The sequence below is a fragment of the Anneissia japonica genome, unplaced genomic scaffold, assembly GCF_011630105.1.
Source record: "Anneissia japonica isolate Jap-2015-1 unplaced genomic scaffold, ASM1163010v1 scaffold4988_len2956909_cov206, whole genome shotgun sequence".
Lineage (NCBI taxonomy): Eukaryota > Metazoa > Echinodermata > Crinoidea > Comatulida > Comatulidae > Anneissia > Anneissia japonica.
The window spans coordinates 380,419-394,046 of NW_022696345.1; the positions used below are offsets into that span (position 1 = coordinate 380,419).

A 13,628-nucleotide genomic window follows, 5' to 3' on the forward strand; every position below is an offset into this window, starting at 1 on the left:
AAATCGTCGCTCACATCACGAACTAACACAATTAAATTCAATTGTGTTAGTTCTTGAAATCAAAAAAGCGCGTCAAAATACGCGCTGTTGTCGTTAAGGACTTTTTGTGTGGTAAAGAATACAAAATTTGCTTGACAACCAATACGCGCTCGTTTTGACGCGCTACTGTGATTTCACGAACTAACACAATCTACTTTGATTGTGTTAGTTCGTGATGTGAGCGACGATTTTTTAACAAAAGGGAGCTCTTGAATGGATAGAGCAACTTTAAGGTCAAGTTATCCGGAAGTCATACGTAGTCTTATGTCAAGTAGGCTTCAAAAGAATAGGCTAGTAGGCCTACTCCTAATTTGTAATCGTGATTAGGTTTTGCATCAAAGGTCACTATCACAACTGATCGATATGAGGTTGTTAAGTCTCAATAAATATAGGAAGTTTTCATCACTTAATATAATATAAAAAGAGATTTACAAAAACGCCTTGACACGCAAGCACTAAAATTTTGATTTGTCCAGTTCTGGTATTCCCGGCATGCCTATAGGAAATTATAGGAAACTTTATTGAAAACGTTTGACACAATTATGTCCGTCTCTGTATTTTAATGCCGTTGTTGTTTCTTCTTCTTTTTTTTTTTTTTTTTTTTGGTCAAGCTCTCGTTTTCTTGGACGCTATCCAGGGTGCGGAACCAAAACTCGTTTACTTGCTTACAAGGCAAATCAGCTAACAGTATATTGTATAGCCCACGGCCAATATCATCAATCGACCCATCAATAAAAAAAAAACTAAATAATTGATAATTAACTAGTTCAAAACAAAAATGATTTTGGTATTTCATTTGTAATACTAATAATTCTTTGAATGTATGGAACAAAATTAAACATGTATAATCATAGTATACCGGTAGTATTATATTTGCTGATTTTTTTTTATTTTTTTATAATAGAACGGGTATTATAGTTTATTAGGCCAAATTCGTAGCTAGCTCAGTCTTCATGAATTAAAGATATTCTGTGGTTTCAAGAACCAAATAGGTCATCTCAGTATTCACCAAAATTTAAAATTATTACCTAATGGATACAATATTATTAATATTCTCATATAGGCCTACGTTTCTCTGAATCTATATGTAGCACGTAGAAGTCTACGAGAGCCAAAAGGGAGGGTGAGATAGCGTCGGCGACGCATTTGGCCCTTTCGTAAACCCGTAGTGCCATCCCTAAGCCGCCGTGCCCAAAATTGTGTAGTTTGTACGCATGCGCTAGAATTTTGCGTCGTAAACGCGAAAAGAAAATAAATCTTTGACGAGTAATTTCTCCATAGACAGAAAGTGTACTGATCACACACAAACTAATTTTCGAGTTTTAGTGTATAATAATTTTTTTTTTTTTGCTATAATGACAAGGCAAATCCAAATAATACATCTTAAGATATTTTAAAACCACGTTTACCACAAATGTAAACTAAATAAAAAGTCCTAAAACTTTGCTCTGCACTTAGGTCATGAGAGAGAGTAACGAAAAAGCAGCGCTGTTCCAAATTTCACGATTTAGGCTAATGCTATATCAGTAATAGCAGCGCTGTTCCAAATTTCACGATTTAGGTTAATGCTATATCAGGATGCCTAGCCTCGGCATCCTTTAATTATAACAGGGCCTATGACCAAAAAAGTTGCTATGCTAGCCTGAGGCTTTTTTATTTGAATTTTTAAGTTTTAACACCACCGGACAGGATGCTGGCAGCCAAAAGATCAGACACAGATTTATACGGTCTAGCAAGGCCTTGCCAGTTACTAGGCTAGGTCTCTCTCTAAATACTGTACTAGTTAGGCTTAGGATAGGCCATAGCAAGAGCTGCATGGGTACCTGTATACTAGCTTAGGTAGGCCTAGCCTAGGCCAGTTCCACCTATGCTAGGCTATCTGTTAGTATTAGTGGGCATGTAGTTTTAATCTTCTGAAGTTTTTCATTATTTCTTTTAAACATTGTTTTCTTGTGGTTAAATACTGGTTTTCGCATATTTTATAAAACTCTCTCCAGTTCGTCAAAATCGAAAACCCATCGCTCGGATGATGATTACTTTTCACAAACTCGATGGCGTTTACGACGACGCAGAATTATAGCGCGTGCGTAGAAACTACATAATTTTGGGCACGGCGGGTTGGCACGGCGGGTTTACGAAAGGGCCAAATGCCTCGGGGACCGTGACGTGACGAAGTGCGTGCAACGAATGTAAAACCTTGGTTCACGCAAACGCAAAAAAAAGTGCTATTCCAGTCGATTGTCGTGTAGTCCACCGGTACACAAGGAAATATTATCAAGTTTATCAGTTCCTAACAGATAAAAACAATTCCACACAAATTTGAAGAAATACGGTCAGTGGCGTAGGTATAGGCACTGCAGTGCAGCCAATGCAAAGCACTGGGGCCCTGGGCTTTTGGGATCCCGTTCAATAGGCATATTGATCTAAAAATATAACTTTAAAAATTCCTACTTAAATTTTCCTCTCAATAATATTAGGTTATCCAAAATATGGGTGACCCATGGGTTGCCGCCCGTAAGTGTAAAACATTTGAAGATTAGGCGCGTATGATATTTACGCAAACCTAACGTTGACAGACGTACGCAAGGGGAAATGTAAAACATGTATGTATGCGCAATGGTTCCGTGGAGTTCTCTGTTCCTCAAAGGAAGCTGTCGTCCTTGCGTCGAGGGCGCGGGAGGGTCCAGGCTTGCCTGACGGAGGTGATGCCTCACTTACCCCCGCTCACGCCAAGCTGTACTAATAATAAAAGTCTTGGAAGTCTTTGTTAATATCTACTGTTATTATTATATTTGCTTTATTATTATATTTACTGTTATTATATTTAGATCTACTGTTATTAGACCCTATATAATGTAAGGAATGACATTTATTGAAATAAATTATTCTATTGATTTGTAAATTTTATAAATATTTTTATGAAATTATTATTATTATAACTATTATTATTATTATTTTTTTTTTTTTTTTTTTTTTTTTTTTTTTAATATAAATTCGGTCCGCCGGACTACTTTTGGCCGGTAAAATCGGTAAACCAGGTCGATTTTAGCCGGACAAAATTGGTCCGTCGGCCTGGCCGCTTGTAACGCGTCTGCTGCCCGTAGGGTATGATTGTTTCTCCCGTAAAGTGGAGGGAAGTAATAATTATGCTTTTCCCACATTTGAAAAATCTTTTGCAGTGACAGAATGATTCGTTTTTAGCTTTTGTGGACTCCGTTGTGGACGTACTTTATCAAACACACATGATAATGCATTTCCTAGGCCTATTCGACACACATCGGCATTTTCGGCGGCCGTGCTTGGCCTAGGTTTGGGCCTAAAATGAAACACAAGTCTGATTTATTAGTTTTAAATATTGCATATTATTGTGTGGGGTATTAGGTCATACAATAGTTGTTCTATTACATGAAAATAAAAGGGGTCAATAATTTTTTTTTAATGATTGCTCATTATTCTACCATTTCGTCGCGGCGTTAAGCAAGCACACAACCAAAACAAAACAAGGTAAAAATCTTTCCTAACAGGCCTATTGGAAATATTTGGAAAAATCACAGAAACACAAATCACGGCATCTGATCATGCAAACAGGCAATCGTAAAAGCACAGTATGTAAAATGATATGGTTTTATAAACAATATATTATAATAATGTAGGGCTCTAAAGCTTATACTAGTTCAGTGTGATTATTATAGTGATTGAAATGTCATTAAATAAAAAGTGTTTTGAAAAAATATCTGGAAAAATAATGCTACAATTTTCGTGATCGCTTTAACATGCCTACAAAGCATTTACATGCCTCAAAGCGTTTGTATCCAACTTGATGACAAATAGCTGCTAGGTATTCTTTGATTGAACGATTACTCTGTGCAGCTCAGATTTTAGTTTCTTTGGTAAACAGCTCATCTAGTCGGTAACGCTTGGGGACTAGCCTTTGTCGAAACACGAGTACTCCCCCCGTCTCCCAGCAACCCTAGTTTAGTTACTGGACAGGTAACAGTATTTCTTTACGGTTAAAATGAGTTTATAATTAAATAGAGTACATCACTACTGGATTAGATAAGTGAACATACCGGTACCTGACGAAGTGGCTGTGCTGGATTATCCGCAGAACGCTGACACAAAACGGACTTCACGATGGAGGCATTTACTAACTCCACATCAACCTCGTGGTGATGTGATATATATATATATTATAGCCTTAATAGATTTGAAATCGGTGCCTAAAACGCAAAAATCACTGATGGTATGGCTCGGTGAAGTAGTAAGCAACAAGGATGCCATTTTTGGGGTTGTTAAGTCTGAGTTGTGACATTCGGTTTCGCCTACATAATTGTCGTTATTACATTTAGTTCAAAATAGTAGTGTGCTCACTTTTGCACGACGGTGACGACAAAATTCGGCAAACTGGTTTTCGGTCAACTGGGATTTTATGTTTTCGTTAAACTGGATTCGACAAACTGGGTTTCGGCAAAGTGGCCTAAATTCGGCTAACCCGGTTTCGGCAAATTGGATTCCGACCAACTGGTCGGATAATCTTGATGGTTTTTATCCAATTTTTTGTGGTCATTAGGCCTGAGTTTACATTCGGTTTCGCCTACATAATTGTCGTTATTAGCCTACATTTTGTTCAAAAATAGTAGTGTGCTGCGCTCTACGACGGTGACGACAAAATTCAGCAAACTGTGTTCGGCAAACCGGGTTTCGGCCAACTGGGATTTCATGTTTTCGGTGAACTGGATTCGGCAAACTGGGTTTCTTCAAAGTGGCCTAAATTCGGCAAAACGGGTTTCGGAAAACTGGATTTCGACCAACTGGTCGGATACCCTACAGGTTGAGGTTTTAACAGGCACTATGTCACACGTTTTATGAATACATTTTAGATGAAGTTCATTTTATGTAGGTTATACTTTAGTGCCCTAATTCTCAAACTCTTTTAAAAGATTACTAAATTTTCTCGACTTATTCATAGGAAACCATTAAAAACGATTATAAATTATATGTACAATAGGTTCCCTCCTTTTCAACAACATTTTTCTAGATACACCCTAAACACAAGATTTTTCACGATAAGGGAAAAGTTATGATAGTGCACATTCTTCGGCGGAGACATTTAAGTCGTTGGTCCCGTGTGCAATATGGTTCCTGGCACGTTAAGTCGTCTGTAGTCTGTAGTGGTACCACCCTAATGCAAGCATAACAATCCCTTTTTACACACCAGCATAACCCTTGGATAATAATAAACTAATAAAGATTCAATTATGTTTGCTTAACCTTTACGATCACACACTAAAGAATTAGTTGTGAAATAATAAAGTTCACAAAGAAGCAGTACTTTATTGTAATAAAGCTGTATGTTTCTGCCATGCGCATGAGCTTATCTACTAAAACCTATATATAGTTCATAATCGGCTTATGAGGATACAACAAAGAAGATAATTTTTGGAAGATAATGTGTTATATTTATATCAGGTGTGGACTAATCTTCGAGGCTTCTAGATAGCAGAGCCAGAGAGTTTACCTTTCAAAGGTCAAAGGCCCAAGTGTACCTGACTCGTTTACTGACCCGGCATTTAACTACTTCAAAGGTAAATTGTTGATACGCCTGCAGTACCTCTTTAACTCAGTTCGTCATTTATGTAACGAAGGTAAGAAATATTATTAATTTCTTAACTATAACTTTAAATAAGTTTGTAAACAAACGGTTTCCTCCCAAAACTAGCCTATGGTCATGTATTATGTCATTGTGCACATTCTTATACGTCATACTTAATAGTTATAATATGTAAACTGATTCATGCAAAATACTGTAGTAACGTGAGACTGGAAGATGGATATCGATTGCTTGATTTTATTTAATTTGTAATTGATAATTATCGTTTCTTGTATTATCATCATCATAATAAATATCATCGTCATTGCCACCTATATCATTGTTGTTGCTATCATCATCATCGATAATATAAACAATACTATTGTTATGGTCGTTGCCATCGTCGATAGTTGCAGCAGTAGTAGTGACTACTGATGATGACATAATTAATATCGAAATATTGAATCCCGACACGATGGCGTGCATTTCGATACTTGGAGTATGTATTATACTATCTTGTTCCTTAAGATCCACCACCTCTTCATTCGATATGAAAAGCTAGGAAATCATCAATATAAGTGAACTTCAAAGTCCTGTCAGTGCCACGTGACAAAACAATTGTTATTGTGCTGTTAAGTAAATGTGAGAGAATATTATCTTATCTTAGTTTTGTCAAAAATTCTCACATTTGTTTGCTTTTATATGTACGGTAATTGATATAGCACTAATAGGCCTATTGCATGTGATTAGGCTGTCAGAGATCTTTACGTACTCCCCAGAGCATAATTCTAAGCTTGCTGGATCTCGGGCGAGATACTTGTTCATATAATTTGATTTTATGTATTTTGTTTCCCCCCCCCCACCCGTTCTTTTGTTCTTTTTACATTTGTCAGTGATTAGCATGACTATATATATAAGAGTGTTGTTTTGTACATAGTGACACGCAATATTGGTTGGTGTTTATAAAATCATCATTTTAGGTTTCTGAGTTTTCATTACCGTTACGTAGTCTGATACGACTAGTCTGATACGACTATGTCAAAGGTCAAGAGATATACACAAACAGTTCGTATGGCGTAATGATTTTCTGTATTTTATAAACTTTTAAGTAACAGATTTTTAGGATTGGTGGCAGTGTTCTTCGGCTGTTATATAACGTAAAAAAATCTATTAACAAAAACATAATAAAGATTTATAAGAAAAACAGACTGTAATTTAACAATATACTGTCCTCATTTTAAAAAATGGATAGTTTAATTTAGTATGAAGGTACTTATTTTCTATATAGTTAAGTAAATAGTTTTTAATTAAAGATTAAAATGAGCTAACTAAATAGACGCATAATACTGATCCTTTTTTTTTCAATCAGACTTCCCCCCTACAATAATCATAATTCTGGTGTCTATATCGCTGGTGCCCACCATTTAGTACTCATGGCGCATTCAACTCCCAGGCTTGGAAAAAAATAAAACAGAAAATCTTGTTTCAAAATTTGTGCCTAAAGGAAGGTAAACCGGTTATTGGAACCATTTAATTGAGCCATTTAATTTTTAATTGCAATTTTCAGAATGTTCCTTTTCATATTTCACTACAGGCCGTAAATGTTCAACCGGGATAAACACATAGACCTTACCTAGAGACCTGCTTACAAACATGACTTTGAAAACAAATCGATTCCACTGGGATGTTAAAGTATGCTTATGATTTCCTGGGTAAATTGACGGACTTTACTTCATTTTACATCGGTCACCTGTCTCTATTGTTTCTACCTGCGTTAAAATAGAAACCTGCTAAAAAAGACACATGTAATTGATACTAGATAGGAAAGAAGATGACGAAGTATAAACAATTTTGTTTAGTTGTTTTACATTTGACAGGAAACCGTCTATGATTAGATAATCTAAGCTTCGTTATTAGATCGTACATCAAATTAAACCAATACGGGACTTAGGTGATACACTTTAACCTGTACATGCCGTCGTTTTGACCCTCAATTATCATTCTATTTAATGTGAACATGCTGAAATCTACCATCTACTGTGATAGTTGGTTGTGATGCTTATGATACTAGTACCATCCTAAAACTACAGAATCCGCTCTAAAAAAATGAACATAATGTCCACGCCTAGATATTGTTGCTAAGGTCCCAGCCATAAATACTGTATATATTGTTTGTTTGTGGGACATGAGCAAATTTTTGCTTGTTGATTCCTACGTTCTGATAGGTCAGTTGTTGAGTTTGACTGACGCTTCGGATAGTTGTATTGCTCAGCCCATGATACTTAAACGCGCACTGTAAGTGAGTATCAGGGATGAATGGAACTTCCAGAGTGAAGCTGCAGGCCTATAGGCCCCCACTTCAATTCCATTTCAAATTCTGCCAACAGAGGAGCACCCGAATAAAATCAACTCTATCATTATTTCTCCTATTTTAGATACTATAAACACAACAAATATATTCCAGAAGTTGTGAATCCCTCGCTGTAGGGTAAAAATGTGTGGAAACAAACTGGGGAACAATAATCATTTTTGTTTAAGTTTGCATGGCGAGTGTCAATAACAAAATAATTTCGGTACAGCATGTGTAAGAATATGGTTTTTGAGGTAAAATCACAGGGTGGTTGTCTGACAATGGTTACGTCATAAAAGCAATATGTTGTTACAAGATTTATTTATTGTTATTTTTAAAGAATACTTCATGTATATAACACACATGCACTTGGTATACCGAATGTTTAATTATTTTGAACAAATACTCGTTTGTTACGTAGGTGTACTATGCTGCCGTGATTCGGAAGAACGCATTATAAGCCAAAACCATAGTTCTAAGATATTGACCAAAACGCGTTTCTTGTTAACCTTTTGTTATGAAAATGAATTATATTGATTTTTTTTTGTGTAAATGTACTTACTACACAACAGAAAAACATACTGATGTACTTTTTTTATATATTTTTTTCTATAACCCAGTCAAAATGGGCATAATGCGCTTTTCCAAATTGAAACAAAAGCCAATGAAGCATGAAAAATCTGATGTTAGGCATTATATCCAGTTTTGCCAGTAGAATGCATGCATTATTCTTTACTTAAGGACTAATGAAATATAACAAATTAAAGTGAATTTTCACCAGGACTTTAGAGGTTTAAATTCCACTATGTTTAAATAACTTAAAACAAAACAAAATAGAAAGTTTCTTAAGGGTTTTTGTTTATATTATTTAGCAACATTATCGCATTCACTCTCATAAAATATTTATAAATTGTGTCTGATCTGATTTAGTAAATAGTGTATTTCCCCTAAAATATGGTATGGTACATGTAAAATTTAAATTAAATACTATCATTAACCACTACAGAAAGAACAATTAACAACACAAATAATCAGTTTATTTAAATTCACTATGAAGAATACCCGCCTTTCAATTTAATAAACAAAAAATAAATACCCAACTACTAAACACACTTCTTCAGGTCCATTTATAAAGTTCTGTTTCCTTAAATTATAAGGAAGTATACCGGTACTCATTTAAATATAGCTAAATATTTTAAATGTAAATTTATCATAGGTATTGTATCTAAATTTCAAGCATTAGCTTAATTGGACAGTCTAAGTAAAACATTTTTAAGTTTGATATGTATGTATTTTATTTTGTTTGTTGAATAATCTTAGTTATAATAATAATTACTAATATACAGACTAAAATTTATATTATGGCCACATTTATGTCATGGTCATATTGCAACTTATTCTTTAAAAGATGAGGACAATGTATTCTTCTTTAATTAATTGCACTCTGATCAAAAACAAACTTGGTATTATGCCCTATTATGCCCTTCCACCAGCTAGGGAACTAATTAAATATGCATCATTGTCTTCTGTGATTGGTTGATTGCTCCCTTTTCAATGCTTGGTGGATATAATGCACTCTTCCGGATTTTTTTGCTTTGGTGGATAGATATAATGCCTAACTCTCATATTAATTTCATATTTATAAAAAAATTTTGGGGTATATGATCTATTCACATGATAGATTACATAAATAGGATGCCCCTAAGCCAAAAATCTAAATATTCTCAAAAATGGATATAATGCGTTTTTCCGAATCACGGCAGTATGGATAATGCGGTACGATATTCTGAACCACTTGTGTCTTCGAGACGTGTGGAGAAGTTGAAACAAATCCCAATAGTAACACGGTTTTTCTAGCTAATTTTATTACCAATTTTGGTGGATGTCAAGCTATATTAGTATCACCCGCCCTTTAATGTAGTTTAACCGCGTTATGTTGCTGTCATGCGACGTTGCTGACAGCTCTGCTCATTTTAGCTCGTTTACGCAGATTTACAACTAGGGTTAATTCGCATTATTGAACATGAATTATATTGTTAAATTTTCCATCACACATGCTAACGTTTAATTTTTATTAACCCATATTCAAACCACTGTTAACGCCCACTAAATCAAATTTGGAGGATCTGAAGCCTGGCGTTTGGCTTTATCAGACGCGCACGTTGTTTATTAGAACACTGTACGCGTGGTCCCCACGTAAACAGGTTTAACTATCACTTCAATGATAAGGTTAAATCACCATCTTTCTTTTGCAGGAGTTTAGAAAGGTAGTAGCATTAGAAACAAAAGGTCAGTATGACGTCAAATATCACACACAGTAGTAGTAAATCTGAGCTTTTTATGGAAGAGAGGAAAATACAGAATCGAGGTATGGAGCGAGTACTTATGGTTACTGCAGTCTGTCTTACATTTGTCGTTATAGGACTTATTATTTCTACAGGTAATCATAACATTTATTTTTAACGAATTTGTCTGTAAATTTGTGCTTCAAATAATTTGACAATATATGTATTAATATTGATTCTCAATGCAAATAGTTTTCGTTCACTTTTCACTCGATCACTTATGAATAAACGGGTGATTCACGAGCTTTCAATATATTTTCATTTAGTGTATGCATATAAAAATTTGTATATACGTAATGAAAGAACGCAGAGTATACGTGTTGGAGCTTTTGTGTGTAATTATTTATAATGGGCAAAACACTAGAGAAAATATTTCCGTGGAAAACGATGGCTGGATCATGGTATATAAGCAAAGGTTAAAATAGGAATGTAAATTAACAGTCACAAATAGAACTAGAGCTTTCAGTAAAAAAGCTAGTCCTTCCTCAGTGTCTAGTGAGTGAGTATAAACAAATTCTACACACACGCATATATATCTGTCTCTTATACACATCTGTTAATTCGCATTATTGAACATGAATTATATTGTTAAATTTTCCATCACACATGCTAACGTTTAATTTTTATTAACCCATATTCAAACCACTGTTAACGCCCACTAAATCAAATTTGGAGGATCTGAAGCCTGGCGTTTGGCTTTATCAGACGCGCACGTTGTTTATTAGAACACTGTACGAGTGGTCCCCACGTAAACAGGTTTAACTATCACTTCAATGATAAGGTTAAATCACCATCTTTCTTTTGCAGGAGTTTAGAAAGGTAGTAGCATTAGAAACAAAAGGTCAGTATGACGTCAAATATCACACACAGTAGTAGTAAATCTGAGCTTTTTATGGAAGAGAGGAAAATACAGAATCGAGGTATGGAGCGAGTACTTATGGTTACTGCAGTCTGTCTTACATTTGTCGTTATAGGACTTATTATTTCTACAGGTAATCATAACATTTATTTTTAACGAATTTGTCTGTAAATTTGTGCTTCAAATAATTTGACAATATATGTATTAATATTGATTCTCAATGCAAATAGTTTTCGTTCACTTTTCACTCGATCACTTATGAATAAACGGGTGATTCACGAGCTTTCAATATATTTTCATTTAGTGTATGCATATAAAAATTTGTATATACGTAATGAAAGAACGCAGAGTGTACGTCTGTCTCTTATACACATCTAGATGAATTATACGACAGAGTCGCCGCTACCTAAAAAAGCATTTGAGCAGGTTAGAAACCCGGTCTATTCTACCTTGTATTCCTACCACGGTTAGAGTGTGAATCACAAAAGGAAAATTAAGATATAGGTTCTTTTTATTCTTTTACTGTTAAATGACGCTTTTTGCGATAAGCACAAAACGGTCTGACAAGATCTACCCCCACCTCTTCCCTCCAACTTACTCCACCACTATATCGTTACTATTGTTATTGGTCCTTGGTACACTTTGAAGCATACTTATAACATGTGCACATTATTTAGTTCGAATAAATTGTTTTTGTATTCATATTCATGCACCTTCCTGCATCATTTCGACTTTGATGTTGCCGTCTACTTGTCGCTATTTCATCAAAATGGTCACCATCAATGGTCACCCTCAATGGTCACCTTCAATGGTCATCACTGTTCACATTACAAATCGGGTCGTGACTTAACACATCAGCTGTTATAGGTACAGACAGAAATAACTTGAGGCGTGAGGTCAATGAACTCAAGAATGAACGGAGGCGTGAGGTCAATGAACTCAAGAATGAAACGGACACATGTCTAACAGATCATTGCGTGAAGATGGGTAAGTTAACAATAATCGATTATTATTATTATTATTATTATTATTATTATTATTATTATTATTATTGTTGTTGTTGCTGTTGTTGTTGTTGTTATTATTATTATTATTATTATCCTTAAGCCGGGCATACACGACAAATCCATCTCTGCTCTCTGTGAACGTTTGACGACCTGACGCCGTCTGTTGATTGTCAGTGGCAGTCGCCATTAAAAGCGGTTGGCCATTAAAAACGATTCGTTTCGCGCTCACGTCTGACGCGTTGCATTCTCCGTAGAATCGCGTCGGCCGCAGTGAGTGTCCTATTCACTGATCCAGGGCTGTGCAACACCTTCCTAGCTAAACGTACTGTAAGCCTACATGAATATGATTTTTTATTGTATCGATATATATCGACTATGATTTCGTTCACATTCTGCCATATCGCAATATTATTTGGAATTATGTCTACTGTTATTTGTCTGGAAATCTAATATCTATAGACGTAAATATGAATACTGAAAATGCCAGTAAGATAAATCATTAATTTGTTAGCATTTACTGCGTTATTGCTTTGTTATTTGGTATATTTATATTTCAGCCGGAAATCTAATATCAAATATGAACCCTGAAATTGATCCGTGTGACAATTTCTTTGAATTTTCATGCGGCGGTTGGGAGCGGCGTTACGCCATTCCGGAGGACCAATCAAGTTATTCTGCTTTCAGTGTTCTCAGAGAGGAGGTGCAGCTAGTGTTGCGAGGTAGGAAAAGAGTTACCATACTCTATATATATATATATATATATATATATAAATTTAATGGCAAATGGGATAAACCCATAAAAACAACGAGCAGCCACATAAATGCAAATAATGATAATATAAAGTTTAAACGGAACAGTAGAGAAAATCCGATCAAGAATGACAAAACAAACTAAATATCCACTGGAAAAAATCCCAATATCTGCAGACGGATCCGTTTCGGCCTTCTAGGCCTCATCATTGCAGCTAGGGTAAAGATGAAGACCAAACGTTATGACCAGCTTGAGCAGGGCCTAGGCTAGCCCGACGTTCAACTGCAGCATCGCTAATGAACCGTCAATGCCAAACCAAGACAGTATATAGATACGGCCCAGGTGTGGATGCAAATATTGGAACAAGACCTATGCGCCTACTTGATTATGGAATGTTATGGGGCGGAAGACTGTTCCAGTAAACACAGAGTATATTTTGTCATTCTTAACGCGTCCTCTACGAGACTCTACCAGACAGCACTAGTCGGTGGTCTCATGGACTAATCGGAGATCTAAAGATACAATCTCTACTGTGCATCAATGGCGGCCCGCTGGATCTCAAAAAGAGAGATTCAATAAAAATATATAAATTTAATGGCAAATGGGATAAACCCATAAAAACAACGAGCAGGCACATAAATGCAAATAATGATAATATAAAGTTTAAACGGAACAGTAGAGAAAATC

At 35.5% G+C, this 13,628-nt stretch overlaps 1 protein-coding gene across 6 annotated transcripts in view; it reads left to right on the plus strand.

Moving 5' to 3' along the window:
- LOC117101786 (membrane metallo-endopeptidase-like 1) overlaps nucleotides 1–13,628 on the plus strand; it is a 30,812-nt gene that overhangs the window by 1,652 nt on the left and 15,532 nt on the right. For 2 of the 6 annotated variants that reach the window (XM_033241854.1, XM_033241855.1), the window contains 4 exons: nucleotides 5,509–5,684; nucleotides 10,235–10,419; nucleotides 12,042–12,170; nucleotides 12,748–12,909. In XM_033241854.1, coding sequence (XP_033097745.1) covers nucleotides 10,275–10,419; nucleotides 12,042–12,170; nucleotides 12,748–12,909 — 436 coding nt within the window. In that variant the 5' untranslated portion in view covers nucleotides 5,509–5,684; nucleotides 10,235–10,274. Of the gene's footprint in view, nucleotides 1–4,010; nucleotides 4,030–5,508; nucleotides 5,685–10,234; nucleotides 10,420–11,078; nucleotides 11,317–12,041; nucleotides 12,171–12,747; nucleotides 12,910–13,628 lie in introns of those variants that run through there. The other 4 variants (XM_033241856.1, XM_033241858.1, XM_033241859.1 and 1 more) reach the window with 4 other exon arrangements.